The following is a 23,779-nucleotide window of genomic DNA, read 5'->3' on the forward strand; positions in this document are numbered from 1 at the left end:
AGAGGGGTGGGGTGGTGGAGAATTTAAACAGGTTTTCTTCATATCCCTATGCCAATTTCAATGTCTTTATAATTTTGAGTACCAACAGGTTGATTTTTATTAGGGAGAATGATCACTAAAAGTAATTAAAGTTTTTTCACAATCCAGCCTTCTCTCATACCTGAGAAGTACGGATGCTATGGTTGCTTTTTAACTAGCTGGTGCCTGACAGGTCAGACCAGTTTGGTTTCTCTCTCTCTCTCTCTCTCTCTCTCTCTCTCTCTCTCTCTTCTCCAGGGTTTTTTTGCATAGCCCTGGCTATCCTGGAACTCACTCTGTAGCCCAGGCTGGCCTCAAACTCACAGAGATCTGCCTGGCTCTGCCTCCCGAGTGCTGGGATTAAAGGCCTGCGCCACTGCCACCACCACCACTGGTCCCCTAGCCTCGGCCTTGGTTTAGCTCTTAATTTACATTTTAACTTTGGTCTTAGGTCATTGTCACAGGAATTTCTTTAACTGTCACGTGTATTTCTTTAACAGCTAATTGTATCCAGGAATAAACTGTTGGAAACACATGGCAGAGATCCTGAAGGTTAAGCTTACTGTTAGTAGGACAAACCCCTGCTCTGTTTTATTTGCGGACTGTTTATGTAAATTGTGATTATTATAACAAATAACAATAAGAGGTTGCCATCTGTTACAAAGAAAACCTCCTAACCCTCATAATAAAATTAGTTTCATTGTTCTGAACACAGTAACTCGGTCACAGATTGTGAGCTCGTGTGAGTTTTGAAATTCCACATCTCCAACAGCATTAAAGATAGCTCTAGATGCTCAGAAATCTAAGTCTGAACACCCTTTGGCAGATTTTAAATTATGCATATCATTGAGTTGATGTAAATGATGTAGCGAGTGCTTCCAGAGTAAATAATCTCCATTATTGATCATCAGATTCAGTCATTAGAGAATTCTAAATATACTTGCCAGGCTCTCTTGGCATCACTGAGGAGCTGGCTGTTTGGGTGCCAAGTTACAATCCAGTGAAATGGCTCCCCGCTTCACAGCACACTGTACTAAAGGCCAACAAATGGCTTTGACCATCACTGGCTATCTCTGACTGTGGCTGAAAGGCGGCAAAAGGGAAGCAAATCTTGAGTCATCTCTAATAATTAAGACAACCTTGAAAACTCTGATATCTATTTCCACCAGATAATTGCTTCCAAGTACAATATGCTGCATTTACTTTTAATAGAATTTTTTTTAAAGTTTTGACAACTTCATACATGTAAACAATGTGTGTTGATCAGATCTACCCCATGACATCTGTATATAATAACTTCCTTTTTTTTCCTTTCAGTGTTACTGTGCATAACCAGTGTGGCGCTAATACTGAGCATATCTGAAGTCCTTAAAGCATACACTGTCCCTGTTAATTTCCAGGGAGAATAACCTTTATATGAAGTGTTAGACTGTCATCCAGCACACTTCAAATACCAAGTTTACAGCATTCTTAGCATGACATTGTTCGAGACCCCCCTCATAGAGTGTCTCTACATTTGAAGCAGTCTCCACTCTCTTAGATTTTAGGAGAGGCTATGTTTTCCCGGATTTAACAATTTGAGGCTTGTCTTTGAGCTTTCCTAACATGTTAATACCTTCTTCTATCTTTAAACAATGGGGCATCTTGGGGAGGGTGGCGTTGTCCTGTGACAAGTGGAAGCTGAGTAAATTGGAGGTCCTGAGCCTGAATAGAATGCCACCATATCCAGTCATTTTAACCTGAAGTTATAACCTTCAATGGTGGTGATACCTGAGACTATATTGGCAATCCTATAGGTTCCTGACAAAAAATTGGACCCTTCCTTAGCCTTATTCCAAGTGATGTCTGATTTTGATATCGTCACCAATTTTCTCAGAATGATGGCTTTCCTTTTCCTCTTTATTTAGTTTTTGAGATAGGGTCTTCTTACGTAACACAGACCAGTCCATTTATCATAAAAGAAAAACATCATTTGCTAGAGCTGGATTCCAAGTTTATTAGAAAAGAGAAGCTACCCAATACATTCTCCAGAGAACAAGATTATGCTAATGTTCTAATATATATAAGATTAAGCATATTCCCCTCTCTTTCTAGATTCTTTATTAAAATTTTTATTTTGATAGAGATAGAGCTTCAAACTCTCCCAAGACATCATGCCTTTTTGAACTATACCTTCTGTATAAGTTATGAGTTATGGAGTTAATTCCATTTTACTTGCTAATAAAACCCCAAACCTTAGAATGCACATCAGAAGTCAGCTATGAATAATTTTTGCAAAATAATTAGTGCTTGTCAATTGCTAAAATTAATTAGCCAAGGAAATTAGTTTACAGGCACTTTTATATTTCCCTCATTTCTTTTGGGCCAGTGAAATGATTCAGTGGTTAAAGGTGCTTTCAAAAACTTGAGTACAGTTCCTAGATTCCACACGGGGGAAGCAGAAGACCAACTCCCCCAGAGTTGTCCTCTGACCTCCAGATGTTCACTGTGGCATGCCCCCTCCAAAGAAGTAAATACATGTAAACAAAATAATAAAATGACATTTTATAAAAATGAAAAGGAGAACTTAACTGTTCAGTGCTGGCATTGCGAGCCTGGGACTGAAGACCCTGTGCTAATCTGTCATTGTCTGCTGTCATCTATAAAGGAATCATTGCCCCTCCGTTCCACATTTATAAGCGCATGCACATACACACACACACACACACACACACACACACACATATACACACACACACACACACATACACACACATGTGTATGCACAGGCACCCACAGACAGGTACACACATGAATGCATACACACAGGAAAAAAACATTCAGAAGATAAATAAAATTTTTATTTACTTGGAGCTTTTTTTGAAAAATAGGGGCACCCAATTTTAAAAACAAACAAACAAAACCACTATTTGTTCTAAAACCACACATCAACTCCAGCACAGTGATAACTTCAATACCCCACTCTAACCTCTACATGGGTCAACTGGAAAAAAAATTAAGCAGACAAAGTCTGGAGTTGAATCACATCACAAACCAAATGCATCTCATACACCTCAACAGAGTGTTCCACTCAAAACTAAGGAATATCGTTTAAATCTTGCCATAGGGCTGCTACATTGTGAAACTCACACAATTTCTATTCCCAGTTGTCTCATTGAAATTAAAATCAGATGCTGTATTCTTTTATATTTCTATATTCTTTTTTTCTCCTATTTTTCTTTTAATGAAAATAGATATTTTTCATCTGATATGTTCTGGTTGTGGTTTCCCTTCCCTTAGCTCCTTTGAGATCCTCTCCACCTTCCCCCCATCCCACCCCTTCCATATGAACCCACACCCTTTCTGTCTCTCTTTAGAAAACAAACAGGCATCTAAAGAATAATGATAAAATAAAAGAAATCAGAATAGGACCAAACAAACACACAAGAAAAAGAGCTGAAGATAAAGCACAAGAAACACACACAGTACAACGACTCCCTGGTTTATACACAGGAACCCATAAAAACAAACCCAGAGGCCATAATACATATGCAAAGGGCCTGTAAGATTTTTTTAAAAAGCCCTGACACAACATTATGAGGCAGAGAACCTCCAGAGATGCCACTGAGTTACTCTTGTGTTGGCCCTCTACTGCTGGGCTTGGGGCCTTCCCCTCACAGTGATTTGTATACCCAGTGAGACTCTCTTGTAGAAGACTAATTCTTCCTTTGTGAGTGGTTATCTATTGGATATGGCTTCTGGGGGCTCGTGGCCAGTTCTTTCAGCGCTGGGATCCCATCTGGTGCAGACTTCTGCAGACTGTGTGCATGCTGTCCGCTGTCACAGTTCCTTTGGGTTCCTATGTGCTTTAGTCCTGTTGGGTTTAGAAGGCCTTGTTTTCTTGGTGTTCTGTATCCTCTCTGGCTCTTACAGTCTTTCCACTAACTGTTCTGCAAGGTTCCCTGAGCCCCAAGGGGAGGGAATTGATGGAGACATCCCAGTTAGGACTGAGTGTCTCAAGGTCTCTCACTTTGCACATTATCTGCCTTTGGGTCTCTATATGTGTTCCCCTCTACTGCAGGAGGAAGCTTCTCTGATGATGGCTGAGGAAGGCACTAATCTATGAGTCTAGCAGAATGTCATTAGGAGTCATTTTATTACTATGGTCCTTTAGCAGAACAGTAGTATTTGGTTTTCCCCTGGGTCCCTGGCCTATCTGTTCTCATGTCCTTGGCTATCCAGACAGTGTTGGGGATAGGTTCCATTTCATGGGGTGAACCTGAAATCTGATCACATATTGCTTGGTTACTACCACAAGCTTTGCTTCACTATTACACTAACACACCTTGTAGGCAGGTCATCACAGTATGTTGAAGGGTTTGTAGCTGGGTTGGTGTTTACCGGTCTCCCTTGGTAGCATGCAGAGTACCTTCCAGTACCAGGAACACTGGTGAGTAGGGTGAAAGGCTCTATGTTGGCACCAGCTTGACTTCTCCATGTTCAATGAGTTATATAGGTGTTGTCTTCAGCAATAGGGCCTCACTGCCAGTTTTTGGAGAGCAACCAATAGCTCTGGCAGTACCCTGGGTTGTTTGGGGGGTTCCCAGTGGGGCTCCTTTGGCCAGCGACTCAATTAGATGTAACCCATTTCTGGTACTAGAAACTTCATTTGGTGATGAGAGATATCCAGCTGGGGTTCCATCTCCTCTGTCCTTAGGTTGTTCCATTTAGACAGCCCTTGTACATGTATATGCTTTAAGGAGCTTGTACTGCATTAGATTTCCATGTGACTCCCCAAATGGCTCTCAGTTTTTTCTGTCCCTTTGGTATTCCCTCCCTCAACCTCTCTTCCCCCACCCCATTTGGTCCTTCCATTCCAGCGCCCCCCCTCCGCCCCACATCCATCCATAACTATGTAGTCTGTTTCTCCATCCCTAACCTATGTGGTTATATGGATTGTAGCTGGCTCCTTGAAAAGTCACCAGCTAAAATCCACATATAAGCAAATGCATACTGTATTTGTCTCCCCCAGACCTGGGCCTCTGACCAAATGTTACTTTGATCTGGGTTACCTTGCTCGTGATATTTTTGTCTAGTTTCATCCATTTACCTGCAAATTTCGCTTTTTAAAAAACAGCTGAGTAACGTTCCATTGTATAAATGTATCACATTTTCTTTAGCCATCCATCTGTTGATGGACATCTAGGCTGTTTCCCATTTTTGACTATTATGAATAGAGCAGCAGTGAACATGGTTGAGTGTCTTTGTAGTTGGTGAAGCGTCCTTTGGGTCTATGCCTAAGAGTAGTCTAGCTGGATCTTGAAGTAGCTCTCTACCCAGCTTCCTGAGGAAGCACATCACACTGATTTCCATCATATATATATGTATGGTTTGCACTCCCACTAGCAATGGAGGAGCGTTCCCCTTACCCCATGTTCACCGGCATGAGCTGTCATTTGTTTTATGGAGCTGACTGGTGTAAGATGGAATCTCACAGTAGTTTTGATTTGCATTTCCTCAGTGACTAAGGATATTGAACATTTCTTTTAAGTGTTTCTCAGCCATCTGAGATTCCTCTGTTGAGAATTCTCTATTTATCTGGGCAATGGTGGAAGGCAGAGGCAGGTGGATCTCTGTGAGTTTCAGATCAGCCTTGTCTACACAGTGAGTTCCAGGAAGCTGGGGCTACACAGAGAAACCCTGTCTCAGAAAAACCAAAAAATAAAAATAGAAAATAAAAATCTCTGTTTGGATCTGTTCTTCAATTTCTAATCTGGTTGTTTTCTTATGTCTGGTTTTTTGAGTTTTAAAATATATTACACACACACACACACACACACGCACGCACGCACGCACACACACACACAGAAAGTCCTCTACCAGATGTGGAGTTGGTAATAATCCTTTCCCATTCTATAGCCTTCTGCTATGTCCAAATGACAGTGTCCTTCGTCATATAGAAGTTTTCAGTGTCATGAGGTCCTGTTTATTAATCATTGTTTTTAGTGCCCGTGCTACTGGTGTTCGGTCAGAAAGTTGCTCCTGTGCACACCAGTATGTTTAAGACTATTTCCCACTTTTCTCCTATCAGGTTCAATATGTCTGAACTTATGTTGAGTTCCTTGACCCATTTGAAGTTGGACTTTGTGCAGGGTGATAGGTATGGACCTATTTACAGTCTTCTATGTGCTGCCATCTAATTTGACCATTACCATTTGTTGAAGATACTGTCTTTTTCCCCCCAATATGTACTTCTGGCTTCTTTATAAAAATCAGGTGTCCATAGGTGTGTGTACTTATTTCTGGGTCTTCAATTGAATTCCACTGATCAATGTATCTTTTTGTGCCAATACCAGGTAATAAAAAAGTATGTTTTTTAACACTGTACACAAACTCCTTTGTTACAAATAAATATTTATGCTTCTAGAAAAAGTATGTTTTTATTATGTTCATTCTGTAGCACTATTTGAAATTGGGAATGGTGAGACCTCCAGCAGTTCTTTTATTATTCTGGATCGTTTTAGCTATCTTGGGGGTTTTGTGTTTCTGTATGTAACTGAAAATTATACTTTCAATTTCTTTGACTAGTGCTGGAATGTTGTTGGTGATTGCATTGAATCTGTAGATTGCTTTTGGTAGAGTGGACATTTTTACTGTATCAATCTTATTGGCCCATGAAGATCTTTCTATCTTCTGATATCTTCTTTGATTTCTTTTTTTACTGTCTTCAATTTTTTTTATTAATCAAGCCTTTCACTTTCTTGGTTAGAGTTAACCCTAAAATATTTTTATTATTTTTGATACTATTGTGAAAGTTGTTTCCCTGAGTTCTTCTTTCTCAGTCTGTTTGTCATTTGTATATAGAAGAGCTACTGATTTTTGTGTATGGCTTTTGTATCCTGCTATTTTGCTGAAAATGTTCATCAGCTGTAGGAAGTTTCCTGGTTGAATTTATAGGGTCACTTATGTATCATATCATCTGCAAATAAAGATACTGTGACTTCTTCCCTTCCTATGTATATCCCCTTGATCTTTCTCAGTTGTTTTATTGTTCTTGCTAAGACTTGAAGTACTATATTGAACAGGTATGGAGAGAGTGGACAACCTTGTCTTATTCCTGATTAGTAGAAATACTTTGGGTTTCTCTCCATTTACATTGATATTGGCTGTGGGTTTGCTGTAAATTGCCTCCATTATTTTGAGGTATGTCTCTTATATCCCTAATCTCTCAAGAACTTTTATTAGGAAGGGGTATTGGATTTTATCAAGGATATCCCCCAAGGCCTCCAGCCTGTGCAGGTAGAATAGAATTACCAAACTGAGTTGGGGGGATGTAAGTGTGTGCATGGGGGTGTGGGGAGCAGTTAAGAGCAGGAGGCTGGTGTAAACATAGAACACATGCATGTTTTACTATACCATTAGATATTAAGGGCAGCGGTCTATTGAATAAAGAACATGATACTTCATACAGTGGAGCACATAGAGACAAAAGCCTTTTGCCAATCTGTGTATTACTATTGACTTGGCATACTCACTGAAATAAGGGAAGTACTGGGAGAAAACCATGTTCAGGTAAAAAGTCAAAAGTCATTTTCATTTGCATAGGAAAACCAGAACAAAACCACATGGTTTCCTGTCCTTATTTAAAAATTTCTATGAATTTTTATTAGCAAAAAGGGAAGTTTTAATTAGTTAAAAAGTAAAAATTAGTAAAAAAGTGAAACTCACAGACTGTGGCTTGGGACTTAGGCTGAGATGTCAGGACACTGCATAATGTGGGGAGGGTGTGTGTGTTTTCCTGCTGGGAAACATGGTAGTGCCAAGAGCACCTCACTACAGTTTCAACATCCAGCTGCCTCTGCTGTACTGAAAACAAGGAGAGGCGGATGGAGAGAGATACAGAAGAGCCACTGGTCTCACTGCCCAAGTTCAAATCACTTTTGTCGCCAGGTGACGTTTCTGTAAGGACTTAAATAATATGAGTTAGTGTTTTCAGAACTCACTATAAAATTCCAAGATATGCATCATTTTAAAATCATTCACCCACACACCTGTTGTTGCACATGGTTACTCTGCCGTATACTGAATCATCACACGCTTCCTTAGTTCTGAAGCCTAGAGAAATGTGAGGTTCCCAGTGATACCCCATCAAATCAGCACTCCTTATTTTTTTTTTTGAGCTGAGGGGTGTCGAGCGCTCTACTACTGAGCTAAATCCCCAAAATCCCCAACCCCAAATTAGCACTCCTTTGCGCCTTTCCTGGAACTCGCTTTGGAGACCAGGCTGGCCTTGAACTCACAGAGATCCGCCTGGCTCTGCCTCCCGAGGGCTGGGATTAAAGGTGTGCGCCACCACCGCCAGGTCAAATTAGCACTCTTTAACTGATGGCTTTCAATACTGCCCATCCCTGGCCCGGAGACTTTCAACACAACCGACGACAGTTTTGTGGTCTCTGTTTTCAGGTGCCAGGAGGCAGCCCTGACTCCAGATTGTCTTCTCAGGTTCTGAGGGACCGACAGAACTATGAACTGACTGCCCCCGTGAAATGGTTGATTGACATGATTTTGTTTTGTCAATTCAAGGGAGTGAAAAAAATAGAGCCTGAATTGTACGAGCAGTTTATCAACCACAGATTTGGAGAAGAAATGCTGGACCGGATAGACCTCTGCTCCATGCTGAAGAAAAAACAAAGCCATGGCTACTATCACTGCGAATCTTCGATTGTGATTGGTGAGTGCCGCTGAAGAACATTGAGAATCTTTATTTTTGATTTCTTAACATCACTTTCTAAGATAAATAATTCAGGTTAGTTGTTTTCCAAATACTGTGTGCATGTTTTTTCTCTTTGTTGTGTTGTTTTATTGTAGTTGTGCAGTGGGAACTGTGTAGAGAGTTTTCATCTCTCAGATTCTATACGTCTATGCTTTATGCATAATCCTAATGAGGTCTTGAAATGTTGACTGAAAATTTGTGTCAGTTTTTTTAATTAATTAATTTATGAATTTATTTATTTATTTTTGGCTTGTTTCGAGACAGGGTTTCTCTGTGTAGTTTTGGTGCCTGTCCTAGAACTCGCTCTGTAGCCCAGGCTGGCCTCAAATTCACAGAGATCCACCTGGCTCTGCCTCCCGAGTGCTGGGATTAAAGGCGTGCGCCACCACCGCCCAGCTCAGTTTAATTTTATGAGCATAAGGAAAGCACTTTTCTTTAGGGAGGCCCTACAGTGCTCCGCAGCAGGCATTGTCGGGTAGCTGCCTATACCCGGCTCCTGAAGCTTCACTATAGGAAGGTGGCCTGTGACATTCAAGACTTTGATTCTTCTGTAAGGAAAACATGCTTGGAGAAGAAAGCAAGATGATCCACGCACAGATGGCTCCGTGCTCATGCATGAATGCTGTCAGTGGTGTGTGATGAGACCCACTCCAGTTAGTTCCCAGGAGGAGAGTGTGCGCACGGAAGGAACGTGGTAACCAGACAGGCCATCCCCCACCTTCTGGAAGGCGGGTGCATTTCACAGGAGCCTGGGCTGCTTGACTCAGATGTACTGTTTCCAGTGAGACACCATTGCAAAGAACTCAACTTGAAGACAACCCGATTTATGTGCTTTTAAAGTAGCATGAAAGAGAAGATAAATGTTTGTAAATATTTCAAGCTCTTCAGCCAAAGTAATTTCTCTCCACATCAGTTTGGAAAAAAAAAAAAAACAAAACCCTGTATTGGATCTACCTATGTCCTGAAAGAATCGTTATGTACTGAAGTTTGTTGACGGGTTTAAAAAATGTTCAAGAGGCGATTTTATTTCGAAATCCTCATTACAGACCTTCAGGGAAGTCATCGTTTAACTCCTGAAGATCACTTGGAACAGCAGATTTGAGACGTTTTGAGTTTTGTATTCTGAAACACTTCAATCCTGTTTTAAGGACGGTTTCATGCTTTCAGGACATGCGCAGGGTTGTCTTCTGTCATTGTCCTGAGGTCCAAACAGTCACACAAAGGGGAATGCAGATCTTCTGTGTAGTGTGGATTTTGGCTGGCGCTCCCGGTCTCCTGTGTAACTGTGTTAGACCAGCCTTGAATAGGGAAACAGTGCTTCATCCCCTTTCCCACCGGATTAAGAAAAATGAAGAAATGATTTTACTGAAGATCCTGTGAGATTTGCATTATAAAATTTATATTATAGTGTGCACCAGCCAGTGTCCAGTAGGGGGCGCTGTTTCACTATCCCTACTTCAGCTGGCTCCAGCAGGTTCCTGTTCTTTGGTAGACTGGTCACCAAATTCCCCTGCAGTAGCGGCCATTCATCCAGCCTTCCTTATGTAGCCCACCTCTTCTAATGCAGAGTAGTTGTATTTCATTCTGTCCCAACCAATTCTGAATTCTTGTACCGTTTAACTTTTTAAAGTGCTTTTTGCTCATTACAAATACTTTAGTGATGACAGTATGAATTTTAAAATGATACCCGCTTCTAATGTAATTTACTATAATTAAGTTTAATATAAACTAGAGGGTCTTTTTCTTTTTCTTTGAGTATGTGCATGCATGGAGGCCTGGAATTCTTCCTCTGTTACTCTGTCTTATTTTTTGAGGTAGGGTTTCTCACTGAAACTGGAGCTCACTGATTGGCTAGAATGGCTGATGTTGGGCTGCTAGGATCCTCTTGTGTCTGCCTTCCTCTACTGGAGTAACAAACAGTCTCTACCATGTCTGGCTTTTCTGTGTGTGCTGGGGATTGGAACTCAGGTCCTCATACTTGCATGCTAAGCACAGTCAGCCATCTTTCTAACGTCTGAGCTGTTCATTGTCATGTCTTTATCATTATTCAGATAAAGAAAATCAACAAGGAAATCTGGGTACTAAAAGTTGTGAAGCAGGGACTCGGTTTTAGGAATGTATTGTTGCTTTAAAGATCTTTGAATGTTCCTCCAGCTTGGTACGGTATATACTAGAAATCACACATTGGCATTCCTACATGATGTATTTGATTGGCTAAGAGTTTTTATTTGTTTCATAATTTGAACCACTTATTTTATGGTTTGAATATAAAATATCTCTCATAGGGGTGTGTGTGTGTGTGTGTGTGTGTGTGTGTGTGTGTGTGTGTGAACACTGGATCCCCAGCTGGTGGCACTGTTTGGGGAGTCTATGCAACCTTTAGGAGGCAGAGCCTAGGTAGAGAAGATAGGTTGCCAGGGGTGGAATTTGAGGATCTCTGTTTTCGACTTGCAAGAATGTGAGCAACTTTTGCTCCTCTGGGCTGTCCTTATCACAGTTATAACAAAAGCAACTGAAACACTGGCCAATGTCGGGGTGATTTTGTATTAAAAACTTTAGATCCTGTTTTCTTGTGAGCTCTCAAAATGTGGCGACGCTGTTCCAGGGTCCTTCCGAGTGCTTGGCGTCGCAGGCTCACTGACTTTGAATGTAGCTGCTTTTATCACCAGACTCACTCTCCTCTCCCACAAATCTGTTGACATCACCCACTCCCTGTGTGGCTCTGGAGATGTCTGAATATTCAAACTGTCCACTGAACATCGCCACTACGGGCCATTTCTTCATCATCTTCTCTGTCCCGTCCATGGAGTAAATGTTGGAGGAATTTGAGAAGATGTGCTGCTGTGCCGCCCACGCCGGTGAGGCTAAGTCTTTGAGGATTGAGGGAAATGCCAAAGCACTTTTTATTGTTATTATTAAAGCAAGCAGACATGAGATGTCACTTATATAGTTCACCTCAGCAAATACAAGCACAGTGAGGGAATGCACCTGGTGCTGTCTCTTGGCATCTTTGGTCATTTGAAAAGAAAAGAGCCAAGAGAATATAATATATATATTATATATATATATATATATATATATATATATATAAAATTTTAGGTTTTATTTTTTTTTAATTTTTATTTTTTTGGTTTTTTTTTGAGACAGGGTTTCTCTGTGTAGCTTTGTGCCTTTCCTGGAACTCACTCTATATCCCAGGCTGGCCTCGAACTCACAGAGGTCCACCTGCCTCTGCCTCCTGAGTGCTGGCATTAAAGACGTGTGCCACCACTGCCCGGCATATTTTAGGTCTTTGTCTTCTTTTACAGAGATAATGTGTGGGCATGTCGGACCATTTTCTGTATGTCTTTGTTTTTAAGTGTATTCACTTATCATAGTTTATGCAGTTCTTTCTAGAGGGCCACTTTGTGGGAGAATATGCTGCAGTCTGTCATCCATAGTTCACGGTAGATTTACAGCTTTCTTACACAGGCTCCCTGGTGTGCAGGCAGTATTTTCAAATGCTAGAAAAGATACATTTCAATTGTCTCATAAATAAAACCTTGCATGATAATATGCCCACTTATCATGGAGCTCCTTGCAAACCTAACTTCACTTATCAGCTAAAATTTAAATCGAGAAAAAGTAAGAAACTCAGTTTTCCTCATGGAACGGGGAATGAAGTGTAGCCAAGAAAACCTAGGGCTATGTGAGCACTTAACTTGAATTGGGTGTGTTAATAATGCTCAGGCAGCAAGTGTGTGTGTTGCGTTTACATTTCCTTAGGGAAGGTGACTGACCCCTTTGTAAGACAGATGAGCAATGTAAGGTTTTCAAAGACTAGTTTACTTTCAATGTCAGATATACTTTATAGACACTGGAAAGGTCTAGAAGGTTTAGTTCTAGACCAGTGTATGTATTTATGACTTCTCTAAGCAGAGACAGAAACAATAATTTTAGGACGACTCCGCTCTTTTTGCTTAGTAATTATTTAACACTAAATTTGGTGAAATAGTGCAGTGTGTCTAGTCTTCTCTTGGATGTCACGACAGAAAGAAGAATAGGACACAGCCCTGAAGAGTGATACAGTGTTGTTGGCAGATAAGACAGCTTCTGAGAAACGGAGAGGAAAAAGAGTAGATAGAGGTGGTGGAAGAAGTTTGCAGTTTTCTCTTTTGGGAGAGCGTGGGAAAGAGGTGTCGGAGAATTTAAATGAATGGGATGACACTGAGCGTGGGAGAGATGGGTAGTAGATAAGGGGACATTTTAGAGCAGGAGGGAGGGAAGCGTTGGCGGGAGGCATTGATGACTACAGGGACACCTTGAGTGAACCAACAGCATCAGTAGTTGATGAAGCTGTGGACTTGGAGGATTCTGGGCTTCCTTGGATGAGCTAGTTCATGAATGGATGGAGAGTAAAGATAATTGAGAAAACAGTTGAGGGATAAATTGAGTTTCAATTTATCAGCCACACAGAAGCTTCTCATCTTGTGATGGGGTTGTAGTCTGATAAACTCATGGTAAGTTGAAAATATTACAAGTAGAAAGTGCATTTGTACACATAATCTAAAGAATATCATACATAGCTTAGGCTGGCCTACCTTGGCATTCAGGTTAACCTATAATTGGGTGAAATCATCCAACATGAAGCCGTGTGTGTGTGTGTGTGTGTGTGTGTGTATTTATGTGTTAACGTGAAAGTCATAGGCCAACCTTGGGTGTCATTTTTCAGGAGTGGTCCATCTTTTTCTTCTCAGACAGGGTTTTTCACTGACCTGGAACTCACTGAGGAGGCTGAGCTGGCTGGCCAGCAAACCCAGGCATCAGCCTGACTTGTCTCCTTAGAGTTGTAATTACAAGAAGAGGCCACTTCATTCACCATTTTTTCTCCCCCGTTTTATTTCATTTTAACTTTTTTAGCCTTAAAATTTCTTTTTTCAAATTTTTTTTCCATACAATGTATTTCGATCACACTTTTTCCCCTTCCCCAACTCCTCCCAGATCCTCCCCACCTTCCTCTCTACCCAACTCCATGCCCTTTCTTTAGAAACAAGCAAACAAACAAAACCCCCAAGAAACACCCCTCTCTCCCTCCCTCCCTCTCTCACTCTCCCACACACATACCACAAAACGTACAATCAGAAACCAAAATATATAAGCAAAAGACCAATAAGATAGAAAAAAAAAAAAAAAGCCCAAACAAAACAAAATGAGACCCTGAAGTGTGGCTGCTAAACCCAGGGAGACTCGTTAGAGGAGACTAATTTTTCCTTTCTAATTGTCCACCAGATTTTCAGGTGGGCCCTGGTGACTGAACTCAGGTCCTCAGAATTGCTCAACTCGGGACACACTTTACCATCTGAGCTATGGGTCCAGCCTCCCACCCCACCCCCTTTGAGACAGAATCTCTGAAGTCACTAAACAGCTAAGATGACCCTGAACTTCTGATCCCCTACCTTCACCTCTCAAGTGTTGAGACCTCCTAATGAAATTTTGAGTATCTCGCCATGCGGTGGTGGCGCACGCCTTTAATCCCAGTACTCGGGAGGCAGAGCCAGGCGGATCTCTGTGAGTTCGAGGCCAGCCTGGGCTACCAAGTGAGTTACAGGCAAGGCACAAAGCAACAACAACAACAACAAAAAAAAAAATTTGAGTATCTCATGTCATGTATTAAATGTGTGTATATAGAAGGCACTGGCCACCCAGTTTGTGTGCTGAGTGCTTATTATTTGTGCTTATGGTCATGTGACCCACAGGCAGCTGCAGCGCCACCTAGTGTCTGGAGGCAGAGCCATATTACACATTGCTAGCCCAGGAAGGGGCCACAATTCAGATGTGAAGTGTATTTCCTGCTGAGGGTGTATTGCTTTTGCTCCATTGTTCAGTTAAAAAATTGGAGTTGAATCATTGTAAATCAGGACAGTGTACAGTTTGCTGAGTCAGCTTGGTGCTAGTGGACCAACAGAATACTAGGCCCAGTCTACAGGGTTGAAAGCCTAGGAGAATTCTGCATTAGCTGAGTCAGTGAATTAACCCAGAGCTGCTGCCTGTTGAGAAGCTCCTCCAGGGGACCTGGTTGTTGACTGTAACAGTCTACAGTCACTGCGAGTAACCTGTTAGACTGACCAGCTAGCTAGCTGTGTTTTTTCTACGTGAGCTTTTTCTAGTACTTGGCCCAGGTGACGGTTTAGCTAAAGGGAAGGATGTGGAGTTTTGCATGTGGACTTGGACCTTTCTGAGGATCCTTCCCTCTGACTTGAGTGTCCTACGCTTCAGCACTGTTTGACTTGGGGGCCAGGCTAGAGCTCTGAAGACAGGGCTGCCTGGTTGGACTTGTGTCCAGTTACAGTGTGTTGGGAGGGTGCTCATTCTTTATAGAAAGAAGCACTGCCAGGAGTGGAGAGGTGGCTCAGTAGACAAAAGCACTGGCTGTTCCTCCAGACCCGAGTTGGTTCCCAGTACCCATGGTGCAGGGGAGAAGGGGCTCACAACTGTGGATAACTGCAATTTCCCTTCTGGGGATTTGATGTCGTCTTCTCTCTGTGCTCTCCCTCTGCCTGCACCCCCCCCCCCCCAATGATCTTCAAAAAAGTTAAAAATAAATCTTTAAATAAAAAAGAGAAAGCAAGCCTGTAGTGCTGCCAGTGTGGGTCTCCACTGGCTTGTACTTCAGGAAGGAGCAGAGGAAAGGAATCAGTAGATTTTGTTTAGCCCCATTGGGTGAAAAACATAGGCAAAAATTCTGAGAGCTTTCTGGAACCCTTGAGGCTAGACCTTTGTTTGATAAACAACACATTTCAAACGTTTAGCTTGACAGTATTTGTGTGACTCATCCATATGCCCACTTGGAGATGTACTTGTGGAGAGAAGTGTTCGGTGACAGATATGTCCTTAACTGCCTCCCTTCATTTTCTTTTCACAGTAGAAAATACTTCATTGTGTTTATCTCATGGATGAGTCACTGTTTTAATAACTTGCCAGGCTAAATACCTTTGTGGGTTTTAAATTCTTTAAAAAAAAAAATTGTAGGTTTAACAGCTCCTCACAGTTGGTCTCTTAGATACTTTAAAGGCGTCCTTGAAGACAAAGTTATTTTTTATGAAAATGTAAGACACAGTTTGCCCTTCCCGCTGGGTCGTCAGTTAGGCTGGTTGTGTTAGAGCAATGATGGGTAAAAGTGCAGTGGCCAGGAGGAATAAGGATGACTGGAGGTAAAACCACTTTAAAAATGTATTAGTTTTTGAAAAACCGATTGTCCGTGCGTATATGTATGTATGTGAGAGAGAAACAGATGTGTGTGTATGTGTGTGTCTGTGTCTCTGTGGGAATGTGTGTCCATGTCCATGTCTGTGTGTGCGATGCATGTGTGTGGTGCATACACATGAGTGTTCTAGTGCATACATGTGCATGTAGAGGCCAGTACAGGGCAGCCAGTGACCTGTTGTCCCCCGCCATGCTGCCTTAAGACAGGTCTCACTGAACTCCAAGCTCACCGCCTTGTAAGCCTTTCAGGTTCTGCCTGTCTCTGCCCACAGCACTGGAGTGGTACACATGAGTGACTCAACTTCTCATATCAGTGCTGGCCATTTGAAATCAGGGTCTCATGCTTGCAGAGGAAGTATTTTTATCCACTGAGACATCTGTCCAGCCTCCCCGAACCCAGTTGTTTTTAAGAAGGGATGGTCATAGAAGAATACTCTTGCTGAGTAGTTAAAAATTAATTTCACTTCATCTCAGTTTCTGTCATTGTAATACTTCATGTAACAAAAAATGGCAAGTTCACATGCAGCATTTCTGATGAGTACTGAATCAGATTGGCTTGAAGGGACTTTCTTGAGTGATTGTGGATGCTCCAATATGAAGCAGCTATTTTCCTTCCAACGACTTTCTCTTGAACAGTTGACAAACTGGTATTGACAGATGCTTTCTTGCAAATAAAGCAGTGGACTTGTCACAGTGTGTACAACAATTGGCATTATTTGCTGCTGCTGCTGCTGCTAAAACTCGGGCTTCGAAGCAAAGTTTGGGAAGCCAGGGAGATGACTTAGCGGGTCAGGGTGCTTGCTGCCACGCCTGATGTCCCGAGTTCTATCCCTGGAACCCACTTATCTTGTGACTTTGCAGATGCCATGCTGTGGCACACTCATGTTCCAGCAATAAAACAGGGTAAGAAGAATATGGAAATCTCAACTCTATTACCATGAGCTTGCCAGCATCTTCAACCTTAAGAGATTCCTCCAATTTTTATTACAAGAAACCATGTGTACAAGGTATGATAGATGATAGATAGGTAGAGTATGATAATGAACTCCGTTTTCCTGGTTTGTTTTTTATCCATCACATCATCTAAAATTTAGAAAACTATGTTTCATGATGTGTAATGTAAGCCCACACATATTCTAGGAATGCAACTGAGGAGGTCTTACTTGTAAATTCCCTGTGAAAGTATCATCACCATCAAGATACAGAACCTTTTTAGCATCCCAAACTTTACCCCTGTTTCACACTTAAAACCTTTCTGATGAGGTAGGGAGGAGTTTTGATGTCATAGGTGAGGTTGGGTTGAAACCTGGAAGGTGTCCATCACTCAGTGGATCAGTATTTCTAAGGGACCAGCTCCCGCCTGTAAGGAGCTGAGATCCCCTGGAAGACCAAGGACGGATACAAGGGTCGGAATGGAAAGCGGAAAAGTCCCTTGTGACACAACTTGAAGATGTCACTTGTCAGGCTTGGGTACAGCATGAAAGGCTCTTCATGACTGTCTGGAGTCAGTAAATATTTATAAATAGAGCCCTGTATCAAAGCTCTTGGGAAGGAGGGGCTGTCAAAAATTTTCAATCGCACCAGTTCCTTAGAGCAGCAATGCCCAGGGCTAAAAGCCACAAAGACTGTAAACTTTGTAATTTGGGTTAGTATTTCCAGCATAAAGAAGCTAATTTTAATGGCTCCTTGCTGCTCTGTGTTCAAGTGTAAACCGCTTTGGTTTTCTGTCTTACTTTTTCCTCCTCCCCATTTAATTTCCATTTGAAAGTTCTGAGGCAAAAATGTAACAATGACAAAAACAGCATACTCTTAGGGCCTAAGCTCCAGGAAATAATTATTTTGTGAGATTTGTATTCTGTAATCTAAGAATGTCTGTTTTGTGATGGAGGTTAAGTTCCAAGCGTTTCTTTTCTTTCCTTTTGGGAGGCGGGTAGGGAGGGGGTTAAGAGCATTCCACATCTTAGACTGATTAAGAGGAACCTATCTTAAGTGTGTTAGAAGGGAGAATAGTTTGTCCTCTAAAGAACTCTATTCCATTTTTTGTTTGACAACTTTAGTTAAATGGACATTTCTTTTTCAGTTTCAAATTATCAAGTAGTTTAATGATGACAATACAAGATACTTCATTATTTTCTTTGTAACACAAATTGGTTGGCCATATAATTTACCGTCTGCGTGGTGTATTATATAAATGCAAGAAGGATCTTTTTACTGCTGTGCTGTAATGAAAGAAGGAAACCAAGACTCTCCTGGCTTGGCCGGGACTCACATCACCCTCTTCACAAGTACAGTGTTGTTGAAAAAGTCAAACTTTTGACATGTTAAACACTATTTTAATTGATAGCCATTCCTTTTTATAATCCAATTATTCTCACATACTTATTGATGAAACATGTTTTTTAAGAAGAGAAAATTGTAGATTCTATTGTTACGTGCCCCTCATCCAGATGAAAAGCATCTGAAAGTTGGAACTCTTGGTTCATTTCTTTGTGTTTGTACAAGTCAGACAAAGCTTCAAGATAAGTAACTGAGAAGACTAATCCTTGTGTGGCTCATGGTATTTTAACTGGTGTGTCAGGCGTTAATCTGGATGCTGGCATAAAGTGGCTGTAGTGGTCCAGGCTATTCTGAAAATCCATTCATCTGTTGATCTGGAGTCAAACCTTATGGTTTATTAGGTATCTTGGGAGGCCTGTATTAAAGAGGCAATGTAGTGAGAATTCTAATTGGTCTTAATAATAAAAACCCAGAGTCAGATATCAGGGTGAAAGCTGAAAGATCCGGAGAAGCAGAGTAGCCAGCCACTGGAAAGACTTCTTACCTCTAGGAACCCTCAGACTGAAAGGGCCTAGCTCCTGTCTCCACCCTGCCTAATCACTTCCTTTCACTACCCAGCCATATCACTTCCTGTTTTCTACTCTCAAGTGCTGGGATTAAAGGCATGTGCCTCCCAAGTACTAGGATCAAAGGCACGAGATCCCAAGTGCTGGGATTAAAGATGTACAACACCACCTCCTGGCCTCTAGTGCCTAGCTCCACACTCTGATCACCAGGCAAGCTTTATTTGTTAGAGCACAAACAAAATATCACTACAAGGCAGTGTTAAGTGGGAAATCTGTTCTCACAAAGTAAGCACCATGACTAGAATGATGCAGTAATGAATCACCTTGTGAGTTATTTGTAGAGCCTTTGATTTTAAGTGTATTTTCAAATAGTTAAATATTGAACTCTCAGTTAAGAAAAATTAAACTATGTGAATAGAATTCTGGTTGAGGGGAGTAAGTTTCCTTTGTGTGAGCACTGGTGGGCTGTCCATTCTCCACTGGACAAGAGTGTACAGGCAGCACACATTGTACTTGGTGGGCTTAAAAACAAACAAAAAAAACTCAGGACACAATTTGGGTGGGTAGGGAAAGGGGTGGGAGTGGTCGGTAAATGTGATCAAAATACATTGTATGAAATTCTCAAAGAACTACTAATAAAGAAACACTACAGGGAATTCTCTAAGTACCAGGAGATAAGCCAAGAGGCCACAAAAGAGCATTCCTTAGACTTGGCAAAATACTGTAATCATTAACTCACATCGATTATAATAACCTGTACTGAGCCCGTACAAGATGGGCCTTAGCAACAGTCAGTCAAGGAAGGCAGAGAGGGGCTCACGGGGCTCTACTCCCTGCCTCTGCACTCTTGGCTCTCCATAGATCCTGTAGCAGGGGAATACAGTCTACAGTCGTATACCCTATGCTGAGCCAACAGGGTTCTAGTGGGTGACTGCAACCCCATAGGCACATGGATGGTCCTGGTTAAACTTTGGTCAGAAAATAAAACAAATAGACATGAGTGCCAGAGAGAGATTTATGGAGAGGTGGAAGGGGAGGGCAGTGTGTATGCAAAGCCTATGTATGTGAAATTGTAAAAAAATAATATAAAAAGAATATAGAAAATTAAATGAGGAGATCCTTTGCCAGCAGTTAGTGCTAGCTAACCCACTGTATCACCATGGTGCCTATGAATAAAATTTCCACTATCCTAACTACTGTTTATTAGTGTTTTCTAAATCCTTGGCATATAGTTGCTGACATTTGGTGTATATAGGTGATGCTGTCATGGTGGAGTACTTACTTCCTAATAGCAGAGCACCTTATTAAAGACTTGCATTATTCCTGAGTTCTCTTTGACTGGTTCATGGTCAACGCTGCACTTCAAAAGCAAAGATGCATACATAGGTTTCTGTGTAATGTTCAATGTCGCGTATATGTATGTTACCTTTCTTGTTGCTGTCACTAAATGCCTAGTGAGAAGCAACTTGGGGAAAGATGTGGTTTGGATCACAGCTTGAGGATGTAATTCCTCATGGCTGGGAAGGAATGGTGGCAGGCATGGAGGCTGTGGTGGTAGATTCTGAGATGCTTCTTCACATCCTGGCAGCCAAGAAACAGGAAGTTCATGCTTCCTGGCTTTCTCCTTTTTCTTCTAAAAAAAAAATCCAAACTTTTAATTTTATTGTATGTGCATGCACATAGAGGCCAAAGGCTGATGTTAGGGGTATCCTTAGCCACTCACTCAATATTTTGAGGTAGGGTCTTTTACTAAACTCTGATCTTGTGATTCAGATAGATCAAGTGGCCAAGCAGCTCCAAGAATCTTCCCATTCTGTCTCCTTGCTGCTGGCATTATAGTTGTGCGCCACCACACCAGGTTCTGTACATGGATGCCAGGGATCACATTCAGGTCTTTCATCCTTTCCCTAACCTCCCTTTCTTCCTGTTTCATTCCACCAAGGCCCCTAGCCTATGAGAGCGTACTCTTTCAGGGTGGATCTTTCTTCCTCAGCTGATCCTCTCTGGATACACCCATCAGAGATTCCCTGAATTATATCTCCTAGGATATTCTAAATCCAGCCAAGTCAACAAAGACGACTAACCATCATGATGCACGTGTGTGTACATAGTGTACACACATACATGGATGAAGAGTTTGATTGTTTTAACTGTAATAAAGTTGACAAATTTATATATTATTAAAAGTAACCTGATGATGAGATGAAATAGGAGGAGACACAGTTGTGAAGCTCAGCCAGTCCCTCTCCACCTCAGTGAGGTGTGGTAGAACCAAAAAGGATACTAGGGAAGAGTAGAGAGGCAGCTGGTGAGCCAGTGATGTGCAGAGCAGAAAACACAGTGGGCGAGGGTTCCAGAGCAGAAAACACAGTGGGCGAGGGTTCCAGAGCGGGAAAACACAGTGGGCGAGGGTTCCAGAGCGGAAAACACAGTGGGCGAGGGTTCCAGAGCGGAAAACACAGTGGGCGAGGGTTCCAGAGCGGGAAAACACAGTGGGTGAGGGTTCCAGCGTGGGGAAAACACAGTGGGCGAGGGTCCCAGAGCGGGAAAACACAGTGGGCGAGGGTTCCAGAGCAGAAAGCACAGTGGGTGAGGGTTCCAGAGCGGGAAAACACAGTGGGTGAGGGTTCCAAAACCCAGGCCTTGCTCTGGTTGCTGTTACCACTTTCCAGCTCCACGGCATTGCGCACACTGCTTGCTGACTCCGAACCATCTCTAAATGAGGACAGCAGTTGTGACCTCCTGAGCCTGCTGGGAGGTCATCCGGACGCCGTGAGCATCCGGCCTGGCCGCACTCTGCTCGCCGACTGGTGCCTAGCATGGCAGCTTTGTGACAGTGTGTGCGGCTTCCCTAAGCCCAGGAGAGGACCCAAGGAGGGGTTAGTAAAAGAAAAAGAAATCCTAGCTTCGTCTTAGTCTCTAGCGGGAGGACAGGCAACTGGAAGGACTTCAGGTTCTGAGGGGGGGTCAGGGCACTAAAACAAACGGTGTACTGAGGGATTTGTAAACCATCTTTTCCGATGGGAGAGAGTATCATCGTTGGTGTTTAAGCTGAGGTCTGGATAACCCTATCAAGTTCCTTCTGTGATTAAAACTTGAACTCTTTTGTGCACACCTGCAGTTTCTGTTACAGCTAGGCTTGGGTTATTACTGCATGTCTGATTAAATGCTAGGGAGCTAAGATTCTCATTCTCCAGCTCCGTATGAAAATCCAGCTTCCAGTCTCTCTTCTTGTATTGTTGTCCTTAAAACAGGAATGGGGTGAGGCACGCTGGTAGAGAGGAAATGGCTTCGGTTGTCACGCTGGCAGCATGCATTCAGGACTCATTGATTCTGGCTGCATTCATGGTTCATTCCTAGCTCCCTCTAGGCAGCTGAAACGTTGCTAACTATTGTGTAGATAAAGACGCCTCCTTCACTTTAGAACATCCTCAGTCTGGTTGGGATTGTTATAATTTATCATTCAGCTTATTAAACAGATAATTTTGAACCTGTCATGTGCCAGGCATTATGTTGTGCATTGAATATCAAAGATGGGCCAACCGGAAGTGTGCTCTCAAGTTGCCTTCCTAGTGGGAAGTCAGGCAGACAATTACAATTTAAAGTGGTAATGACTGTAATGAAGTTAATGGGAACTAAGCAAGGGTAGCTCTTCTTGGGCCTTGTCTAAGTATATACATACTAAGCCCGGGCAGTGATGGCGCACACCTTTAATCCCTGCAATCATGAGGCAGAACCAGGCGGATCTCCATGAGTTTGAGGCCAGCCTGGTCTACAGAGGGAGATCCAGGACAGGCACCAAAACTACACAGAGAAACTCTGTCTCAAAAAAAAATTATACACACACACACACACACACACACACACACACACACACACATATACACACTAGCCTACAGATTGTACTTATGCTTTTTCTTTCTTTTTGAAGAAGGTGTTAACACACAAACATTTAGCTTGCCCTTGAATATGTAACTTGTCAGCTTTTGAGATTTCATTCTTAATACCCAAAAGGACAGTCTACCTAAAGCGTGGCTGGACAGGATTTGTAGATGACGGATCTTGGTCTTTGTTCTATCACTGCTGGACAGGATTCATCCCTTGGGCATTCTGGGTCTGTGGCTGAAAGCGTCGGGCTCACCCACCTCTGGCCCTGGTATTCTCACTCTGTCTGGTTGGGCTTCTGGGTTTCAAAGTTAATTTCACCCCAAGAGCCTTTGTGCCTCTTATATTACACATAGAATGTGTTCAGTGTGTTGAACTGTTGACTGGCATGCTGAACATGCTCAGTATTGCAGACCTGTTCAATTCTCGGCCACCTTCTGCCTCCTCACTCCACTGCTCCATGCTTCTGTCCTCCGAGCTGGGAAGTAAGTTTTCCCAAGTCATTGATTTCTCAACAAAGGAAGAGGCTTTGGCCACATATGTGTTGTTTAAAGTTGGGCATCACTTGCAAAAAAGAACAGACCGCTAGTAACCATGGAGGATGCATTTGAAAATTGGCACCAAGTGGAACTTCATTAGCTGAGATTTGGAAACCTGTTATGGTTTTATGTTATTGATTCGTAAAGAATGAGCTGGCCATGGTGGCTCATGCCTATGATCCAGTCACTTGGTAGACTAAGGCAGGGGAATTGCTGTAAGTTTGAGGCTAGCCTGCACTACAGAGTGAGACTTTGTATCAAAAACACAAACCAAAAACCAAATAAAGGGATTTATTTTATAGGCATAGTTTCCTACGTCTCTCCCTTCCCATAATGCCCATATGCTTTGGATTTTTATACTTACATTTTTCTTCCGTATGCTAAAATTTCCATATAGAAAAAAATCTCCAGTTACACGCTAAAATTACACAGTGAATGGTAATTACAATTAGACATTTCTATAACTTTTAACTTGAGCAAAAGTGCTGCAAAGGGAGGTG

At 42.1% G+C, this 23,779-nt stretch overlaps 1 protein-coding gene across 2 annotated transcripts in view; it reads left to right on the plus strand.

Annotated features, from left to right (window-relative positions):
• The window catches only part of Akap7 (A-kinase anchoring protein 7), a 146,783-nt gene that overhangs the window by 82,044 nt on the left and 40,960 nt on the right, over positions 1-23,779 (plus strand). For both annotated transcript variants that reach the window (XM_036168918.1, XM_036168917.1), the window contains exon 7: positions 8,581-8,728. In XM_036168918.1, coding sequence (XP_036024811.1) covers positions 8,581-8,728 — 148 coding nt within the window. The remainder of the gene's footprint in view (positions 1-8,580; positions 8,729-23,779) is intronic.

This window comes from Onychomys torridus, chromosome 19 (genome assembly GCF_903995425.1).
Source record: "Onychomys torridus chromosome 19, mOncTor1.1, whole genome shotgun sequence".
NCBI classification, from domain to species: Eukaryota; Metazoa; Chordata; class Mammalia; order Rodentia; family Cricetidae; genus Onychomys; species Onychomys torridus.